Source organism: Hyperoodon ampullatus (assembly GCF_949752795.1).
Source record: "Hyperoodon ampullatus genome assembly, chromosome: 2".
NCBI lineage: Eukaryota > Metazoa > Chordata > Mammalia > Artiodactyla > Ziphiidae > Hyperoodon > Hyperoodon ampullatus.
In genome coordinates this window covers 150,063,179-150,083,361 of record NC_136915.1, presented here as the reverse complement: position 1 = coordinate 150,083,361, position 20,183 = coordinate 150,063,179, and the positions used below count along the sequence as shown (strand labels likewise).

At 53.3% G+C, this 20,183-nt stretch overlaps 1 protein-coding gene across 6 annotated transcripts in view; it reads left to right on the top strand.

The window, feature by feature from the left end:
• The window catches only part of NFASC (neurofascin), a gene marked incomplete at both ends in the record, with an annotated part of 69,632 nt that extends 50,020 nt beyond the window's left edge, over positions 1–19,612 (top strand). For 4 of the 6 annotated variants that reach the window (XM_079696799.1, XM_079696800.1, XM_079696798.1 and 1 more), the window contains 3 exons: positions 13,457–13,588; positions 15,859–15,928; positions 19,381–19,612. In XM_079696799.1, coding sequence (XP_079552925.1) covers positions 13,457–13,588; positions 15,859–15,928; positions 19,381–19,612 — 434 coding nt within the window. Of the gene's footprint in view, positions 1–1,016; positions 1,245–4,745; positions 4,863–6,030; positions 6,184–13,456; positions 13,589–15,858; positions 15,929–19,380 lie in introns of all 6 variants that reach the window. The other 2 variants (XM_079696796.1, XM_079696795.1) reach the window with 1 other exon arrangement.
• Between the last annotated feature and the right edge of the window lie 571 nt (positions 19,613–20,183).

Below are 20,183 nucleotides of genomic sequence, written 5' to 3'. Positions count from 1 at the left end.
TCTGTAGAAGGAAAGACGGTCTATGGAAATGTTGTCATGATAGACTTAGCCCCTTAGGGCTGACCAATGACAAAGGGTAGCTTTGGATGGGAGATGAGGAAGTAAGAAGTGCAGATTTGAACTTCTCTGAAGATTTATGCAAAAGAGCAGCCCAGCCTGTGCCTCACTCGTGTCCTGGGATTTCTACATCTACTGTGGGCTGGGAAGATGGTGCTACTGAGTGCAGGCCACGCTGTGAGTCCATCAGTGCCCTTTTCCCACATTCTAATCAAAGGGAAAGGTCTTCGGGTGCCCAGACCCCAGATGCCCTAGAGAGAAAGGCAGTTACTACAAGTCAGGGTGGATTGGGGTAATCTGGGACCATCGCTGGGCAGAGAAGAAGGGAGGAGAGGCCAGGGAATGAACAAGAGCTGAGAGCCTGGGGAGGGGCTGGCGGTGGAGGTAGGAAAGACGAACCAAGGTGCAAGTCTTGCCCACAGAGTGGGGATCGTTCTCTCTCTGTCACGGGGTTTGGGTGGTGGTAGAACTCAAGCAGGCAGGAGAGGGGGTGATTTTGGAGTGAATGGTTGGGAATGGCAGGCTTCCCGGTGCTCCTGCAGGACAGGGCCCCGCAACCTGCCCACCTCCAAGGCCGGGGCTCCAGGCCTGCACCCAAGTGGTGCTGCTTGGCCTGTGCTGGGTGGTGCTTGACCTGGGACTCCATGTCATCCCTGGGGTCTGAGTGATTTGGTATGTGTCCCGTCTTCATCACCTCCCTTGGCTGTGTGCATGCTGGTGCTTTGAGCCACACAGACCATGAGAAGAAAATGAAACACACAGGCTTCATTCTCTTTCCTTGCCATGGTCCTGTTCTCTTTCACGGCGACCCGTCTGACCCAGTCCATCCTGCTCGGGGAGGCTTCTGGTCCCTAAGCTCCATCTCTTCTGCGGGCTGCCTGCCTTGCACGTGGGGCCATGTGTCCAGGCTGGGGACGGCCACACCAACCAGACTTGGCTGTTTTACATTTCCCCCTTAGCTCCTCCCACGTCGCCCCCGACCACAGTGGGTGTGACGGGCACGGTGGGCAGTACTGATGCCACTGCCACTGCTGCCACCACCGAAGCCACAACAGTCCCCACCATCCCAACTGTCGCACCCTCCACCATCGCCACCACCACCGTCGCCACAACTACTACAACCACTGCCGCCGCCACCACCACGGAGAGTCCTCCCACCACCACCAGGACTAAGATTCAAGAATCCGGTACTGCCCATCATCCATGCTCCCGTCCCTCCACCCACAGGCTTCCCCAGATAGGAGGGGGGGTCTCAGATGGTGCTGGTCAACACCTCCCTTTGTTTCTGCTTTGAAAGCACAGGAGACTGGATTCTCAGTCTGGTGGCCTAGAGGCACAGAGCGCCCACCCCTATGGTGGCCTCCACTGCTCAGAGCCCCTGTCCTAACCTCGGATCCCTGTTCTTTAACAGAGGGCCCCCAGGCTCCAGACTCTAGGGCTGCCTCCAGCCACAGGCTGAGGGATCAGCTTAGGGCTGAGCACTCTAGAAGGGGGAGAGTGGGGAAGGGCCTGACACTGGCCGACCGACCTGAGAAGTCTTCCTGTCTCCGCCATGATGCCCCAGCCTTGCAGCAGAGGGCTGAGGAGTGGGGAGTGGCCAGCCACGCCAGGCAGCTCTGTCCCCAGAATCCTGCGCCTCCCTTGCACCTCTCCCCGAAAGGCGCACTTACAGGCTTTTCTAGTCAGAGCTTGCAGGAAATGGTATTACCAAGGAGTCCTGTAATGGCAGAGAGGGCTCTGCGGCTCTCCCCACTCATATTCCCCACGCCCCCAGATATACACACGGAGGGAAAATCGCAGCCTTTCTAGGGGCCCGTGGTAAGAATCGATCCCAGGGCTGGCCTGCTGAGCCCAGAGAATGTGCTGTTCCTGCATCACGCAGCCAGGCCAGGAAGCTCTGTTCTTCCAGCATGAGGAGACCCCCTCGGGAATCCAGCAGTACTTCTAAGAACTGACATCAAACACTCTTATTACCACGGAGGGGAGGGCCTCTAGCTTGTGGAGCCCACAGGCCAGCTGTAAAGTCAGCACGATGCGGCTGGCAGGAAGCACCCAGAACCCTCCTCCAGCAGCTGTAGAATTGTAGGCCCCCTCTGTTTCCTGGGCAAGTCCCTTCGCCTTCCGAGGCCTCACTGTCACCCATCCCACCCCTCTTCTCTCAGCACTTGAATGAGGATAGAGGCTTAATGCATGTGTGAGTATCTTCTTTAATCCAATTACATGGAGTTGTGTGAGCCATAAGGGGAGACACATGATACATAGCTGACATTATGCTCCTCAGACCTTGAAAACACTGATTTGCTTTAAAGCTGCAATAACGAGAATTTAAAGAGCATGGTCTGTAGGGAAAAGTTGGCTGAGAGAAACCTGCTAGGCTATGAGAAGCTGCCACTGGCAGTTTGGTGATGGGTGTTCTTTGGGTCCACAGTGAGGCTTCTTTTGCATTCAGGTGGGCCTCCGTGCCCCACTTTAATGCTCCGAGTTCACAGAAGAGACGTACCAAGAATGAAGACAGGGAGTGGGTCTTGCTCCTTCTGGAAGGATTGGCCTCGCTGCCGCAGAGGACTAGCCTATGGACTCTCACATCCCAACTGCTAACTGAGCCTGAGGTGCTGCAGGGGCCTGGCCACACTCTGACCTTATCCTTAGAGCTCAGGGGCTCCCCTCAACATCCTCATCTCCCTCAACGCAGCAGAGTGGCTCTGTTGTCCAGGATTTTCAAAATGAAAGTTCATCTTTTTCGTGTCTTACAACTTAGGACAAAATGTTTCCTAAGTTTACTCTTTTGGGTGGTGAAATGGGACTTTTTCTTTGTCCTTAACTTGTCTTTTTCAGATTTCAAGGAATACGCCTTAAGTCTCACATCCCACGAGCTGACAGGACAATCCATGCTTCCCCTCACTTCTTCCTCTTGTTTTTGTAGTAATTGATAGCTTTCCTTCTTGGCGCCTTTCTTTGAGCTTTTCTGTTCTTTAGTGATCGTCATCTTGGTCTCTCTAGATGGCAGTGCCTTCTTCCAGCTCCCACCTCTAAATCATTTTGGTTTCCCATTGCTTGACCTTATCTAATAGTGCCCCAATCTCCATTACCTTTAAGACAGTCAGATTTGGGCCAGGGTTGTATTGGTGGTCAGACAGTCTAAACCCAAATTCTTTGGCTATTTCCAGGGCCCAGGGCTGAGGAGGAAAAATCTCAAGTCCCCAAATCATAACTGATCATAATTCATTCCCACTAGAGAGAGCCATGAGATTGTAAGGAGCTGGGATTTGGGCTGAGTTAAAGCAGCCAATACAGCGGAAACCTTTGGCAGATCAGTAAAGAAGGCTGCCTTCTGCCCTCCCCACAGAGAATGCCTCGTGCCATCAATGGAATCTCTTTCTAAAATGAATCATATTCACCTGGGGCAACTGACAACTGACAAGGTTGTAGTAGAGAAGGTGTTTCTTTGAAGTGGAGACCAAGAGATCTTTTATCACTTCCCCAGCCCTGCAGACTCAGTCACATGTCAAATAGGTAATGAATAAATGCATCACCAATGTACTCTATTCATTTATTTTTGACAGGTGAGTCGGTGACAGTGCCCCCTTGCATGCTAATAAAATATAGAGGAGCCACACTTGTAAAGTCTTTGAAATATAAGCCTTCATGCTAGTATTCCACTATTAAATCTTTGCTGGGAAACGGGGTAATCAGACCGCTGGGATGCTTGAAAAATGATTACATTTGAAGATTAGTGCCATTCTCCTGTCCGCAGGCTGTGGTTTCAGACAGGGTGATGGCTTTGATAAAGTATCTCCCAGCTCATAGGAACTAGATAATTAATGTCTTCTGTGTTACATAGAGATCGGGCCTCAAAGATACAGTGCTGAGAAGGCAACAGAGCAGGATTCTTCTGGTATCTGGACCACTGAACGTTGGGTGTCAAGAAGGAGTTATCTTCTCTGGTCCCCTCTAGCCCATGAAAGGGAGAGGAAGGATTCGTACTGTCTCTGCTTGGGGCCCTGGGGTTTTAGGCCCCAAGTCCCCTTAGAGAATCTGAGGCCATTTTTCAATAATTCAGCATCTTGTGGACCAAGAATGACCCCAGGGGCTCCTCAGACCAGAGTCACCCTTGTAGGTTGCCATTCTCCACCTCCAGTTTCAGGATCCCATTAAGGCTTTCCCCTGTTTGGTCCTATCCTTTCTGCAAATCTCATCATGACTCTCGAGTGGCTTTTCAAGATACCTTCTCTCCTTCCTGTAGAATGTCTATAGTTGAGGGGAAAGAGGCTGGCACACCTCTCCCGCCCCATCTGCATCCTAGCTAATGGGGCTCTTCACTGGCCCCTTTGGCTGCACTGTTCACATCCATGACAAGGGACCTAAAAAGGGAATAAACCCAGGTTAGAGCCTCCAATGGCCTGGATCAAGCCCACTCTTTCATTCCTACTCCCACCTATGTGGACACATAGTTTCCGGCTCTCCCTCACATACGGGTCCTCCTGACTGTACTTGCTCATACCTATAGCCTGGCTACCAAGGCTGCAGCTTGGAGCTCTGTCGGGCCCTGTGCACAGCCACTTCCTCCTCTCCCCTTTCCTAGCTGCCCGTGCGTGTGTATGTGTGTGTGTGTGTGTGTGTGTGTGTGTGTGTCTCTGCAGTGCTGCCTCCCTCCTCACCACTAACTCCTCTTCTAACCCCCCTACCAGCCCCCGATGAGCAATCCATCTGGAACGTCACAGTGCTCCCCAACAGTAAATGGGCCAACATCACCTGGAAGCACAATTTCGGGCCCGGAACTGACTTTGTGGTTGAGTACATCGACAGTAAGCATTCTGTGCGGGTGGTGGAGATGCCATTGAAAAAGATCCCATGCGCTCCCCCAGGCTCAGGGAGGCCTTCCAGCCGCTTCATTGTGGCTTAATGAAGTCGACATGTGCTCAGGCGGCGGCGAGGTAGGAAGAGCAGACTCGAGGAGGAGGAAGGGGTTTCTGCGGCCGTTAGCGAAGGTCCAGGGGTGCCTTGCGGTGGGGGCGGCCTGGGTGAGGGGCCCTTCGTCCATTTCCTGCCCAGGATGAGGGTTCTGGTGGCCCCCAGATCTCACCTTTGCTTGGATCTCCTTAATTCAGGATCCACATTCTCAGCTGTCTCCCCTAGACAGGCTGGGCCAGTCCAGACTTGGGGTTCAACTGTGCTTTGCTCACGGACACTAGCTGCTCACAGGTCAGAGACACCGTCCAGGGTCACTCGTCTCAGCTGGTGGCTTGAGCTGAGCTGTTCATTCTTTACTGGATCTTGGGAACAAGCGTCCAGATTTGTGAGGCTGTGAAGTGTGGTCAGGCTATCTGCCTTCTCTGAGTGAAGGCCCCTGTTCCTGAGGGCTCAGACCCACCATGCTGGCCTATATGGCTTGTGCTGGAAATCCACCCGAAGCTCTTTGAGGGAGAACAAAGTCAACTCTTAGTTCTCTGCAGTTGGAGAGATATTCACATCCACAGAATCCAGAATTCCTAGTTTGGTCCACACTTTTTCAGACACCCAGGCACTCGCTTCTCCTGATGTGTGAATTCACCACGCAGCGAGAAATGAGAGGGGAAACCAGGAGTGAGAGCTGAGAAGAAGAGGCCGTCTCACCTCCGGTTACCGTGAGGGACGCTGACTGGCTCTCTGACCCTCTCCAGGGTAACGGAGCGCTGGCTGACACCCTGAGAGCTTAAGGAAGCAGGTCATGATGTGCTAAGTGCTTAAGACTGGGGTGAGGACAGAAAACTTTAGGAGAGGGAACAGTGTCCTAGGCTGCAGGGCCATTGTATAGGAGAGTCAGCATGTGAGAAAGCTGGTGGAGCTGCCCAGTGACCTCCAGGTCTGCAAGACAGCCTGGCCCCTTCCCCCACCCTCCATGCTTCTACCTTTGACAGGTGCCCAGGAGCCTAAGCACTGCCTCTCCAGCTCATCGTGCCCAGCCTTAGGCTGACTGAGGTTTCTGTTCCCCAGGCAACCATACGAAAAAAACTGTCCCTGTTAAGGCCCAGGCCCAGCCCATACAGCTGACAGACCTCTATCCCGGTATGACATACACGTTGCGAGTTTATTCCCGGGACAACGAGGGCATCAGCAGTACCGTCATCACCTTTATGACCAGTACAGGTGAGAGGGGACCTGGCCTGGCCGTCCCCTACAAGCATGGGGCATGTTGTTCTCATTGTCGGCTTCCTGCTTGTCTCTTCTCCTCGGAAAGAAGACTCATCCTCCCATTCCTCACCTTGCATGACATGGCTCGGCTCTTCTTATATGTCAGTCTGCAGCTCCCAGGAAGACAAAACGAGCCAAAAGTGCATGCCAGTAGATAGGAAACCATGCTTCTGACCCTGTGGGGATGAGTGGGATGTCAGGGGGGAACGGAGGCATTGTAGAATGAGGGCAGGGGAGACCACCTGGTCTCCACTGTGCTTGAACCACAAGGGCTTGGTGTATATGCAGACATGGTCCCTGTGTGTGGGTCTGGGGGCAGTGTGTCCCGGAGGCACAGGGGCTTGCTTCTCGCACGTGGGGTTAGGTTAGGGGATAGGCCATCCAAGGGTCTTGACCCAAAAATCCTCCCAGGAACCAAACCAAGGATCAGCATGTATGTCACTACCTTGCCACTGTCATCTGTTGTTTAAAAATTCGAAAGTGTGTTACACAAGTTGTTTTGGTTTAATTTTGTCCCAAGTTTGTCGTGGCTTAAAAGTAGTTGACCTTTGGTCGTACCGGGGAGGGGAAGAAGCCTTCTAATCCTAAAAGAGCTCTGGATCTATCAGGGCTGTGGATAGAGAAGCTTCTTCACTTGTACCAACTGGGGCTCAGTAAAAGGTACAAGGTTCGGAAATCTCTCTGTTGATCAGGGTGACTGGCAGTCTGGAGACCGTGAGGACACTTGCTTGTCTGTCTGTGTGTCTCTTTAAAATCAGCCAGGCAAGCTAGCCAAGTGGCCAATTTGCTAAGCCCTGGGGTAAGGATGAGTGTGGGGAAAGAGACTGAGAGAGAAAAGCACCAGTCCCTGCCTCAAGGCACATCCTAATCAGATGCAGGTTACTAGACACAGGATAAAGGGAAAAACACAATGGTTTATATGAACTTCTGAATGTGGACTTAAGTATGTATTACTCTCCCTGTGCCTGGCTTGACGAGGCCGATCTTGGTAGTTTGCATCTTGAGAGTCACTGCCCATGTGTATAAGGGCTTCACTCCACCCCTTCTAGCCTGGTGCCTCCTGGTCTGGGTGTCCCGGCCTCCTCCCTGTGTCTCTGCCTGTCCTGTGCATGCCCATGCCATCAAGACTCAGGGAGTCTGAGAGTCCGGCTGCCTGCTTGAGGCTAACCAGGCCAACTCAGGCAGGATGTCCGTGAGCAGCCAGGTCATCCTGGGAACCAGGCCAGGGGGACTGGACAGTTGACCAAGCAGAGCAGGTGGCCGGATTCTGTCTGACCCAGTCGGGGTCCCAAGCTGTTGCTCACCAGTGCGTGCATTTGATTTTACTCATTACAAATTTGATTCTGCACAGAGGCAGAAAGCAAAGATGAGATTTGAGGATAGCGTTCCATCCTAGGGATTGCAGCAAAAGCCGGCTCAGCCTGCTTTCAGACTTCGACTTCTCCCAGAGCTGAGCCCTGGGACTGTGGGTGAGGGTTGGGGAGAAAGAGCCAGAGCAAAAAGGACCAGCCCCTGCCCTGGGGTATGTCCCAATCTGCTTTGAGATATGAAACATGCAATACAGAAAAATAATAATAATGATTGATAATACACTCCTGAATATTGACTCGGGTATTCATTTCTCTTTTCCTGTGGTTGCTATGGAGAAACTGATCCCATAGCTTGCTTTCAGAGTGATTGAGGCCTTCAGCACTTGCATGTTTTCCCAGTTCCTCCCAGTGCAAGCTGGAGAGGGCAGGTATGACCCTCGCCCTGAGTACATACAGCTCACTTACCTCACTGGCTGGCTGGAAACGACTATGTGCAAACCACATAGAGAAGGAAAATATTTCCACTTTCTGAAGTTCATGTGTGTCTGTGAGTGTGTGTTCAGATCCTTTGAAAACACACAAAGGAGTGGCTGGACTCCACAGTCAAGTTCACACAATCTCCCAGGTCCCTGTGTCTCATCAAAGTAAGTTTATGATCATCTCTGGGCCCAACCACTAGTCATTTAGGCAACCACAGGCCATCACTGTAGTCTATAGACTCAAACATGCTACAGTGGTTCAGGAAGGAAATGGAAGAAAACAACTAGGAATGCTAACAAGCTCCCTGACTCTCACCAGAAAGATCCCACATGGGAAGTTAATCACCTTCTTGAAGCTTTTGAAGCCAAAGAGACCCGAGGGACCACAAACACATAACCCTGGACTCCAGGGGGCCTGCCAGCTCTTACATCCTGGGGCAGGTGGGATGGGGGGCTGACGGGGGCCAGCGAGACAGACAGCAAACTGCCTTAGACCTCAGGAACTCTGGGAGGAGGGACATTAGGGGACCTACTTGTATTTGGCCTCTTTCTGCTGTGTTTGGGAGAAACCCAGGATGGAGCGAGGTGAAGATGGAAAGGTGTAAAATGATGCTTAAGTGAGAGTAGCCAAGCTAAACTGCGTTTGAAGAAAGCCCATCCCTGTCATACTTGTTCATCTGCCCTATTTCTGAAATATAATTTTTCTGCTGACTTTGAGTGACTGGCCTCTCTCCAATGGCCAAACCAGTTTCCTCCTGATTAGAGTTCGGAGTTATGGGAACTGTCTGCCTTGCAGGTGAATTGCCCATTTCTGAGCAGGATTGTAGGGTGTGGTGTGGAAGGCACACAAAATATGGCCTCTAGGCTAGAGTAAGAGCTATGAGGACCTGTGTGTACCCAAGGAACGGGTGCTGTTCTGGCTTCCGTTAGCTACAGCAAAGGTGGTGAGTGTAAATATACCCTGATCTTGGGATGTTGCTATTACTGTGTCCATTAGGAATCTGGAAACATGTTGAATGGATCGATTAAGAGCGGTGTTAGCAGACAAATGTAACTGCCCTGAAGCCTTGCAAAAATGCCTTATTCCTCTCAGAGTCTGTGTGTAGGGTCACATTGTGAGTGAGATCATGTCCTAAATTTCTTTTGGTTCTTGAGAAACTAAGTCATTTTGATGGGGTCTGGTTGAGCCCACCTTACCCCAGATCCCACTGGGTTTTTGGTTTCTTTGTTTTTGTGTATCATTGACACTGATTAGTTTTAGGCGTACAACATAATGATTTGATCTCTGTATATACTGCAAAATGATTATCACTATAGGTTTAGTTAACATCTATCACCAAACATAGTTACAGAATCTACTTGGTTTTGAACAGCCTTCTGTGTCCAAACTCCACAGAAATTTCTTTGATCTTTTCAGTGAGGACTGAAGGTAACATTTGAACTTTACATGGTGCTGTCAGGAATGGAAAGCTACATTTAATTTCTAAATTGCCCATATGGCCACTTTCCCTGCAATTGTGACTTTCTCTCCCAAGAGAAAGGAGTCTCGTGGGAGACGGCTATCAGCAAGATGGTGGAGCAAACAGGTCACTGCAGACGTTCAGACCAACTTCTCTGTAAAAGGTGGCGACCACCATCCAAACACAAGTTGAAGTGACTCCTTCATCCCAGTGCCCAGGTGGCACGTGGTCAAGCCAATATCCATGTGACCCTCCAGCTAGTATCAGGAAAAAAATGAAAGAGATACCCCAGGTTAGCCATAGTATATTAGGATTAAATTGGTCATTAATAAGTAGTCAATGACTGCTTGTTAGGTGACCAACATCATGCTAAGTATGAGGGGGCCCAAGGAATCCCCTTTTCTCAAGCCTTAATAGTATCATTGGACATCAGAACGCAGGAAACAGAGCGATTAAATGTTACATTGTGCAGAGTAAATAGGGGTGAAGTGGGAGTTCAGAGATTGGTGTGAGCTGGAGGAATGGGAGATTCAGGAAGGAGGGGGTACAATGTGGAAAGGTGGAGGGCAAGAAGGGTGGCAATCCAGGCTCTCTGGGGCAGGATGGGAAGGATGCAGGGAGGGGAAGACCAGAGCACCTGGCATGATGGAAGTGTTCTGGGAACATGATAACATGATGTGTCATTGTATCCTTGGGATCTGCTGGACACTGGGGTGCGGGGACTCCTTTAGAATGGGGCAGTGACATGACTATGAGAGACATGTTGGAAGGAGTAAAATGATAGCCCTTAGAGATGAGTCCTGAAGCCACTGGCAGAAGCAGGGGGGCAGGAAGGGGGCAGAGGGACCATCCAAGGAGATGTCAGGAGCAAGCCCTGGGCTTACAGTGTGGAACCGGCTGGAAGGACAATGAGAGGTGAAAAAAGGATCACCAGTTGGAAGGGCAGGACTGGAGGGCAGGTGAGAGTAAGAGTCAAGGGTGTCGAGGTAAGTCTGGGAAAGATGCCCTCAGTGATGGTGGATGAGCACTGAGTACAGAGGGGCTCGAGGTTAGCGTCTTGGCAGAGAAAGGAGTTGGCAGGAACTGGAGATGATGGAAGATTAAAGAGTTTACCTATAAGAGGACAGTGCATGCACTAGAGCCAAAAAGTCTGCCAGGTTCCTCAAGGGTTTTTTGTTTTAAGATCCAAGGAGCTTCAACGTGCTTAACAGCAGGAGGGAGGAGATAGCACAGAGGAAGAAATTGAAAATGCTGGAGTTTTCAGAGATCCTTACAGGATCGAGCCACCAAGGAGGTGAGGCATTGGGTCCCTTCAGAGGGGAGAGAGGAAGGCCCTACTGGACACAGAAGGAAGGGACGGTCATGGAGGCTGTGAGGTTTCAGTGGTCTCCAGAGTAGAACAGGTGAGCTCGACACCGAGACCCTGACTCAGAGAGAGGGTCACATGGGGGCAGCGAGAGGGGGAGGGGGGCATTTGGGAGGGGCAGTGAGAAAGGAGTGAAGGGTGGCCAGGCTGCAGAGAAGGTCCGGTTGAAGTATGACTTAGTGAATCTGTGAGGGGCCTGGGCCTTCATCTTCCTCCAGCAAAGCTCAGGGCAAGCACAAAAAGATGCAGTAATTGCCAAGGGGACCCACAGCTGGCGACTGAGTCACGTGCTGGAATGGGTGATGCAGAAGGGAGGGCAGCGTGGAGTTTGAGGGAAGCAGAGACCCCATCAGGCCAAGAGGATGAGTGGACTGAGCGAAGGGAAGGAAGTCAGGAAGCAGATGTGAATCAAGAGCCTCTATGTTCCAGGCTGTGTCCCAGCACTGGGGGGACGACAGTAACCCTCACAGTCCCTCCTTCAAGGAGCTTACTTTCTGGGTGGAGAGATGAGAGTGGAGTGAAGAGCACAGACTCGCGCTGTGACGGCCAGGGGTCACAGCTCAGCTCTACCACTTACCAGCTCTGGGCCCCTCAGCAAATCACTAACCTCAGTGCTTCAGTTTCCCCACCTGTGAAATAGGGGTAATAGTAAAAATCCACCTTATGGGGTTGTTGGGAGGATTAAATTAGATAATCATGGGAAAGCACTTGGAGTCATGCCAGCCCATAGGAAGTGCTTATAGGTGTAAACTGTTAGTAGTAGTAAGATAGCAAATGGTTATAAGTGCTAGGAAGAGGATAAATTCGAGCCCTCAGATAGAGAGTGGCTGGGTGGGGGAGAGGGCTTTTGCCTTAGCTGGGAAGTTCCAGGAAGGCCTTTCTGAAGAGATGACCTTTGCTGAGGCAGCCATCTGAAAAGAAGAGCAGCAGATGCCAAGGCCCTGAGGCAGGAGTGGGAGTGGCCAGTGTCCAGGGTGGTGGGAGATGGGACTGATGGAGCCCAGCAGATCAGGATAAGGAATGGACGGTTTTTCCTAACAGTAATGAGAAGCATTGGAGGTTGAAGCGAGGAAGTGATCTGATCCTGCATGGGGTTTAGGAAGACCTCTCTGACCCTGTGCAGGAAATGGCCTTTGGAAGCAGGAGTGGAAGCAGGGATGGGACTTGCCCCACAGTGTACCTGGATCAGGGTAGTCACAGCCATGTTCCCATGGAACTCAGCTGCTTTCCATCCCGGGCTGCCTGGGCAGCCAGAGCACAGAGAGCGTGGAAGGTCTTGTTCATCAGTCTTCATTGTTTATTGAGACCCATCTTGGTGCAATGCCCTTGGCTCAATGCTGAGAACACTATAAAGACAGTTTCTCTGCCCAAGAAGAGCAAAGGGTAGACTGCACCCAGATACGTGCCCCACAAAATGGTGTGTGATGCAGACCCTAGAGTACGGCACGGGCCCCGGGTCCATCCTCTGTGCCTGTGCTTTTCCCCCGAGGAGGCCCTGAGCTTCGGCTCTAGCTGCGTGGCTCTCAGCACTCCTGATGTTGTCTGGCTCTCCCAGAGCCCACTCCGCTCGCTCTGCTGGCCCCAGGGTTACCCAGGGTCTGTTCTGCCCCTGTGATCCTTCCTGTCCTCCACGTCGTGGTTTCCATGGAAGGCTGCTGCTTTTGTTCTCCAGTCCATAGAAAGGAAGAGGGCAAGTGACTCCTACCCACCCCACCCCTTCTGATCTCTAACCTTAGCTATTGGTCCTCCAGGACACCATCAGATCTGCTTCTGGTCTCCAGGCCCGCCCATCTGCCCCTTGCGTCATGAAGGTGTCTGCCCACTTTGAGACAGGTCTCCGCATGTCCAGGCAGGGACAGCGAGGGACCCGCTGTCACAGGGGTCTCCACGTATGGAAGTGGTCTGGAAGCGGCAGCATGGGGTGTGCTGAAGGCACAGCCCTGGCCCTAACCTCGCCACCGGCCCATCTGGGCTACCTGCACAGGGACTATCTTTGCTGTCAGGGAGCCCACAGTGCAATTGGGAAGACACGAGGAAGCACAGGGCATCCTGGAACTGTACCCCACCTGTGACCCACTGCCGGGAAGCCCGATTGGCTTCAGGGCCATACTCGTGGGACAGGCCGCTGCTCTGTGCCTGTGCAGGTCTGTGAAGGCGTTCTTCCAGGGGTTTTGCCATGGGACCACTGACCTTGTTCCCTGACGGGTAGCGTGCCGGCTCACCCCTGGCTCATTCGTGGGAAATCATAGTCAATCCCTGGCCTTCCCTCATTCCCCACCAGGCTGTGCCCAGCCATCGGGTTTGCAAGAATGCCATGCCTCATCCTTAGGAAACTTCCCTTCCTAAAGGACCTGTTCAGCTTTCTGCTGCTTATTCTGCTCCCTGTACCCCTTTCCTGTGCCTATTTTCTGACCTTTTGACCTTGACTTTTAAATTATTTTCTCTTTGTCCCTGTAGTAGGGTAGGGTAGTTTGGGCCAGAGGGCTGCGGGGTGGTACCGTTAGGCTGCAGGAGGAACGTGGACATGAAATAACTGACGTTCTTCCCTCCCCTCCTCACCTTCTCCCACGTGAATCATTCACCACGTGTTTGCTTCTGGCCCTCCCCCGCCAGCCTACACCAACAACCAGGCGGACATCGCCACCCAGGGCTGGTTCATTGGGCTCATGTGCGCCGTCGCCCTCCTGGTGCTGACCCTGCTCATCGTCTGTTTCATCAAGAGGAGTCGAGGCGGCAAGTACCCAGGTAAGATGTGTCAGAGGAGTGGGCTTGGGGGACAGGGCCAGCGGGCTTTCCTGCGAGTCACCAGGTCTCCTGCCAGGTCCAGGCGGCTCCGCCCTCTCAGTGAGCACAGTCCTTGCCAAGCTTGGACGTACAGTCCTCTTGCCTGTTCTGTGCATCTTAAGAGTAGCCAGAAAGCACTTGAGTTAATTAAGTTCGCCTGAGGTGGGGGGATGGAGCAGTCCAGGCAGCCAGCGAGGATATGGAAAGAGCCCTGGCTCCCGTTAAGAATGACCTTCCCTCCCCTTGACTCACCACCCATCTGCTCAGTAATTGGCTTCTTTCAGCCTGAATCTCATTAGGATCCTATGTCCCAGTGAAGTGGGAAGGAGAGATGCATTTTCTGTAACCGTAAGAGAGAGGCCGGAGTGAAGAGAGGTCTGGATGGAAGAAGCACATGCATGAGAGAGGCTGCAGAGCTGGGCTCTCAGCACGGCTGGGTTGAAATCACAGATACACCAACAGAGGGTCAGATGCTCCTATATGAGGAGCTGGCAGAGGCGGAGGGGTGGGTTGCACTGAGGGGGACCCCCAGTCCTTAAATGGCTTTGAGCTTTTCTTGAGTCCCACAGCAGTATTTCTCTTCTGTGGCCTGAAGATCCTCCAGCCCAGACAAACCAAGGTCAAGGACAAGGACCTCTGGCTTTTTTGTTTCTGGAAATATTGACTGTTTTTCAAACAGGGATGAGAAAGCCATCTGTCTGTGATGGAGTGGGTAGGGTGGCAGGAGACAGGATAATGGATGACCCTGAGAGTGAAAATCCAGCTGGACTGCACAATGAAATTGCTCCCTGCCCCCAAAGCCATTGCCAGACACACCCCACGCGCCCCAAGTGCCAGCTTCTGTGCATCTCTGTGAACACATCCTCCTCCACGATCCCCTAAAACTCAACTCAAAGAGAGAGGAGATTCTGTTTTATTTTCTTCCCCTGGCCCGTGTGCCCTCAGACCCTAGGATTCTAAAGAGTTACGCCTCTCCTTCAAGTCAGGGAGGGCAGGAAATTATACTTCTTTATTGGTGAATGATGTTTTCTTTCACTTCGTTGTGCTGTGTTGGGGCTGGTTTTCTTCTGTAAGACAGAAAGGCAGAGTTAGGAGAAGGGCAGCCTTTCTGAGCTTACCCTCTGTTCCAGGGGGAACTGATGCACCTGAGAACTGATCAGATAAACTCAGCTTTCCTCTGCCCGTTCCAGAAAGTTCTTCTTACAGCTAATCCCCTTTCCTCCAGCTCCAAGGGAAGCCCCCCATCCATTAGGAAGATGAGTGAACCAGGAGCCTTGAGGCCAGGGCTCCAGTCTCCACCTTAAACTTTGTTTAGTTGCTAATTAGTTATGTGACATCTTCAAGGCCTCAGCTTCCCTCCCCTAAAATAGGGGTGATTATCCTGCCTCGTACCTTAGAAAGAAATGAAGTCACTCACCTCAGTGTCTGCTGTGTGCCAGGCTCTGTGCTGGGTGCTAAGGATACTAGAAGGAGAGGTGACCTCTCCCTCAAGGACAGTGCAGCTGGCATAGTAGGAGGATCACAGCACAAGACAGGGCCTGGGAGGGACGCTGACGCATCACAGAGGAGGTGTGGGAAGAGGGAGTCGCACAAACAAGTGAGGTCACACTTAAGAGAGCACCTTCCATTCCAGAGGTGTGTGTGGCGTGTCCTGTCTGCCCAGTGCGCTCTCTTAGGAGCTTTGAAGAAACACACAGTCCCCACCCTCGAGACAAGAACTGGCATTCTGTTACAGGCAAAATAAATGCACAAATAATTATAACATGGAGCCAGATTAAGAAAGGTGCTGAGGAATTCCCTGGTGGTCCAGTGGTTAGGACTCGGCGCTTCCACTGCAGGGGGCATGGGTTCGATCCCTGGTCAGGGAACTAAGATCTAGTATGCCACGTGCCGCAGCCAAAAAAAGAAAAGAAAAAAGAAAGGTGCCAAGGATCGCATCCATTTGGTGTTTGGAGAAGACCTCATGGAGCAGTGGTGGGGAGCCGGGTGGGGGGAGATTTCAGTTGTCAGTGGAGATGTAAGAAAAGCCCCAGTGACGGGGAGGAGGAAGCAGAATTCACTTGGCACCCGATCAACCGTGGGAGGCAAGAACAAGGGGGGCATGGATGGGGCCTTGTTAAGAGGGAGAGTCATGGAACCCAGAGGCGGCTTCTTTGGCTGTACTTCGGGGCCCCACAGAGCGGGAGCACGCTCAATCATCACGTCTGTCTTTGCTTCCCTTACTGACCAAGTGCGAGAAAAGAAGGATGTCCCCCTCGGCCCTGAAGACCCCAAAGAAGAGGATGGCTCCTTTGATTACAGGTGCGCGATCTCCTTGACTCCTGTCCACACAGGTGGGTTCTCCTCACCCACCCTGAGGCATCCCCCTTCCCTCAGAGCTGCTCAGCTGGGCTGAGACGCTACTACACGGATGTCCTCTCCCATCAGGCTGTCACCTCCGCCTCTGTGACAGCACCCCCCATGCCCCTCGGGGACGGGGAGCACTGCCCAACACACTTACACTCATTCGATGAACAGCATTTCATCCATTCAACTGCACAACCCAGATTTATTGCATTCTTTGTATGTATGTTTCCACCTTTTCGCTCTGAAAGCGCACCCAGGCCCCCTTGCTGTGAAATGAGCTCTGCTCTCAGCTCGCTCTCTGCCTACACCCCACCTTAACTCTGAAGATGACGACCTGGGGAAGTTGTATTGTCTTTAAAACTCAACTAAGTGAGGGATGAAGGGGGCGTGGGGAGGTGTTCTAGGCCTTTTCCTCAGGAACTAGAATGACTTCTCTGGGCTGTGGCTTGGAATAGGCCTTGGAGAGGCATTTGGTCCAGAGCCTGTGTCCCAGATCAGAAGATCAAGGCCCAGGCTGGGAAGTGACCTGGAAGATTCCTGTGCCGTCCACTCAGTGAGCTAGCACAGAACTGGAGAGCCCAGGGGCCCAACGTCCAGCTACCAGAGTCCAGCTACTGCCACTGTCCTATGCCCATGCTCCCTCTCAGATCTGGACGGGCCTTTGTATCTGGCTTAACAAAAGTTGTAATCTGTCCATTTTATTGGCAAGTAGGCTTTGAGTAAAGGAATGGTGCAGGGTGAGTCACGGAGGTCTCGTTCCCAGGCCAAGTACAAAGGGAGGAAATGTTCTGATTGGAGCCCTCCTTCCCCACCCCCACCAAGTCACTCTCTGGGGCCAGGTCACCCCGTCCTCCTCTGACTTCTCCTTATCCTGTCTTGGGCCTCTGCCACTTAGCCCATCAGCAGCCTCTCAAACAGGATCAGATCAATGGGCGGCAGAGCCTCTGCCCACACAGGAGCCCGTCTGGCGGCTTATAGACCCTGTCTATCCATCCAATTCATGCATCCCCAGGAGCCTCCCAAAGAACAAGCACGAGAGACCCCTCCCCAGGCTGTCCTCAGCACCCTTGGTGGGGCCCAGCTTCCCCATGGGCCAGGAGCTATCCTCTGGCCATCAGTTCCAAAGGCCCTGGGCCTTCTCTCCCCAGGCCCTCAGTGCAGCGTGAGGAAGGGTGAGGACCTCCTCAAATACAGGGCCAGGTAACCTATGAGAAGCCACTTCCTCAGGTACCTCTCCTCCACCAGACACCGAAGCTGTTGGGCGAAAACACCTGCCTCCTCACCACCCTACCCCCCTGACCCACCGACACTGAGGCTGGATACACATATACTGGTGCACGCATGCACGGGCCTCCACACCACGCACACACATGTACACACACACAAGCGCACGCACATACACACCCCTTGGCTTCGGCTCCGGGGAGGCCTGCGGCATCCATCCTAGAGCCCCCACTTGGATGAGTCCAAGAGTCTGAAACTGGGAAAGGGGAGAAATTAATACATTAGAGGAAAAACCAAGTTTCTGGGCGGGACAGGCTGGGGGTCTGGCTCACCCTGCTCGTCTGGGACCTCGCTGCCCAGGCACCTCTCTGGTGTGTCTCTCTCTGCTTCTCTCTCCCTTGTTTGTCCACTTGGTCCTCAAAGGTCTCCTGGAAGGTAGGCTAACAGGTGACTGGACCAGGGGGCCACAGTCATTGGGTTTCTTTCAGGCTTCCCTTAGGAGAGGTCTGTTCTTTCCAGACCTGGATCCTCTTTCCCCACAAGAACCTGACACACTAAGGACCCCTCCCACCCCCACTGGGCCACCCTGTTCAGTGATTGCATTTAGCTTGGGGGCCTGGAATTCCCGAGAACCACATAGACACAATTGTCACTCCCTTGCAGGGGGAGTGGAGGGCCCTGGGGAGAGGGTGCCTGTGAGAAACACTGGCAAGTGGGCTAAGGAGCCTGGTCATTAGAATCTGCTGGTTCTCAAAACGTGAATTCCACCCCCTGAACAAATACAGCATAACCCCAGACACCCACTTCCCTCACTCAGCTGCCTCTCCCACAGCACTGCCGTCAGAGAACACAGTTAAGCAGGGTAACGGGCCGCATTCACTCAGCTCACGGGGGCAGTGGGCTAATAGCCTTCCATCTCCTGACGCCTAGCTCCTCTGGCTCGCGGCCCTCCCCCCACAGCTGTCTTTGACCAGCGCTGCCGTTAGAAGTGAGAACTCACTGCCCACTCTAATGGCAACTCAGCCGGTGGTTTGCCACAAGCCCAGGAAGGACTAAGGGTGGCCTGGGGCAGGGGAGTGGGGGTGGGGGGTGTCTGCTCAGACTGCCTGGCACCGCTGTGGTCCTGCCTGCCGGGACCCAGATGCCCACTTGCTGGTCCTGCTGGCCCCTGCCGGGACCTCGTCTCTCCTCTGAAGTGTAGCCAGCAGCACCTGGTCCCCGCCTCTGAGCCTAAAAGAGCCAGGGGAAGGGATGTGGTGCCTGAGCAGATGCCGGCCCACTCGGGGTATCTCACTTCCTGGGGGCACAGCAGGCACCGCAGTGGGTAGATGCCACTTTAACGACCAGCTCTCCTTGCATGAGAGGCGCTTAAGGGCAGGACCTGGGGCCTCAGAGGGGGGCTGAACTGGATCCTCTGAGTCTTGCTGGTTTTGTCTCAAGTTGCTGGCCCCTCCTACCTCATTTGCATGCCCCTCCCTCCTCCCTCCATCACTTGCTAGCCCTGAAACAACAGCGTCTGTTTGTGGATAAACCAGAGCTGAGAGGAACACCACCAAGACAAAGAAGGGGAAAGGCAGGGAGAGGTTTGTCCCTTTAAGGCCCAGATCCTTGCTTTTTGTCAAGAGCAGAGTCAGTCCAGAGACAGTCACAGGTCACAGAGAGTCAAAGCTAGTTGAACCCTCTTGATAGAGGGACTAAGCCCCAGTAAGAAGGAAGGGTTTTCCCAAGGCCACAGAACCACACAGGGGTACACATGGGACCAGAACTCCCAGTCCTGGACTACCCTCCTTTGACCCTTCCTCTTCCCCCTGGTCTACAAGTGGCTGGCTCTGCCTCACCATGGGGTGGTGGCCTCTGCCTGCTTCCACCCCGGAGAGCGACCCAGCTTCCCGGAGAGGACCCCAGACCCGGCGTCCAGGAGTGTGGGTCCATCCCAGCTCTGCACCAGCTTGCCCCTCGCCTGGGAGACGATGCCGTCCTCTCTAGGCCTCAGCTTCCCTTCTGCAGAACTGGCCGGACGGGGAGGGGAGTGAGGGCTGGTCTGGGTCATCCCTGAGGTCCCGTCCTGTCTGAGCTGTGTGGTACGCATGCCTGGCAAGAGGCTGGGGGCCTTCTTCCGCCTGGCCTGGGTTTGGGCTGCGCTGGGTGGGCCAGCCCTGACTCTCCGTCCTCTCTCCATCCAGTGATGAGGACAACAAGCCCCTGCAGGGCAGCCAGACGTCCCTGGATGGCACCATCAAGCAGCAGGAGAGCGATGACAGCCTGGTGGACTATGGCGAGGGCGGCGAGGGACAGTTCAACGAGGACGGCTCCTTCATCGGCCAGTACACAGTCAAAAAGGACAAGGAGGAGACGGAGGGCAACGAAAGCTCAGAGGCCACGTCTCCTGTCAACGCCATCTATTCTCTGGCCTAACAGAGCCCCCCAGGCACAGCCACTACTTTGCAAGTAGAAGGAGGGGAGAGGGGAAGACGAGCCCCTGCAGACCTACCACAAAGCCGCCACCACCTTCAGGGACAAGGGTACAACACGGGAGTCTGCCAAGCTGTGAGGACCAGTGACCACCCAGCCAACCGCAAGCCCCCTCCCGATGACCCCCCCGGGGTGCCACCGGTGGGCGAGCTGGAGCCATGGCTAAGCTCAGCTGGAGGGAGCCCAGGTCCCTTGCTCAGCCTCACAGCCACCCCCAGCCTCTACCCACACTGCCTGCCCTTGACCTCAACACACACACTCACCAGTTTCTGTTGGTTACGGTACTTACTCACTGTCTTTATTTTTGCTCTGTGGGTCTTCTCCTCCAGACCCAACATCTCCATTTTCTTTTCCTTTTGAAGAAATGTCCCTGGAAAAAAAAGAAAGAATAGGTGGATTCTCGCCCAGGAAACTGCAGAGATAGGCAAAAAAAGGATTGATCCGTGAATGAACATACAGAAAAGCTATAGTATTCAAACCGCGGCTGGGCCAACGTGTTTCCGAAGGATGCCTT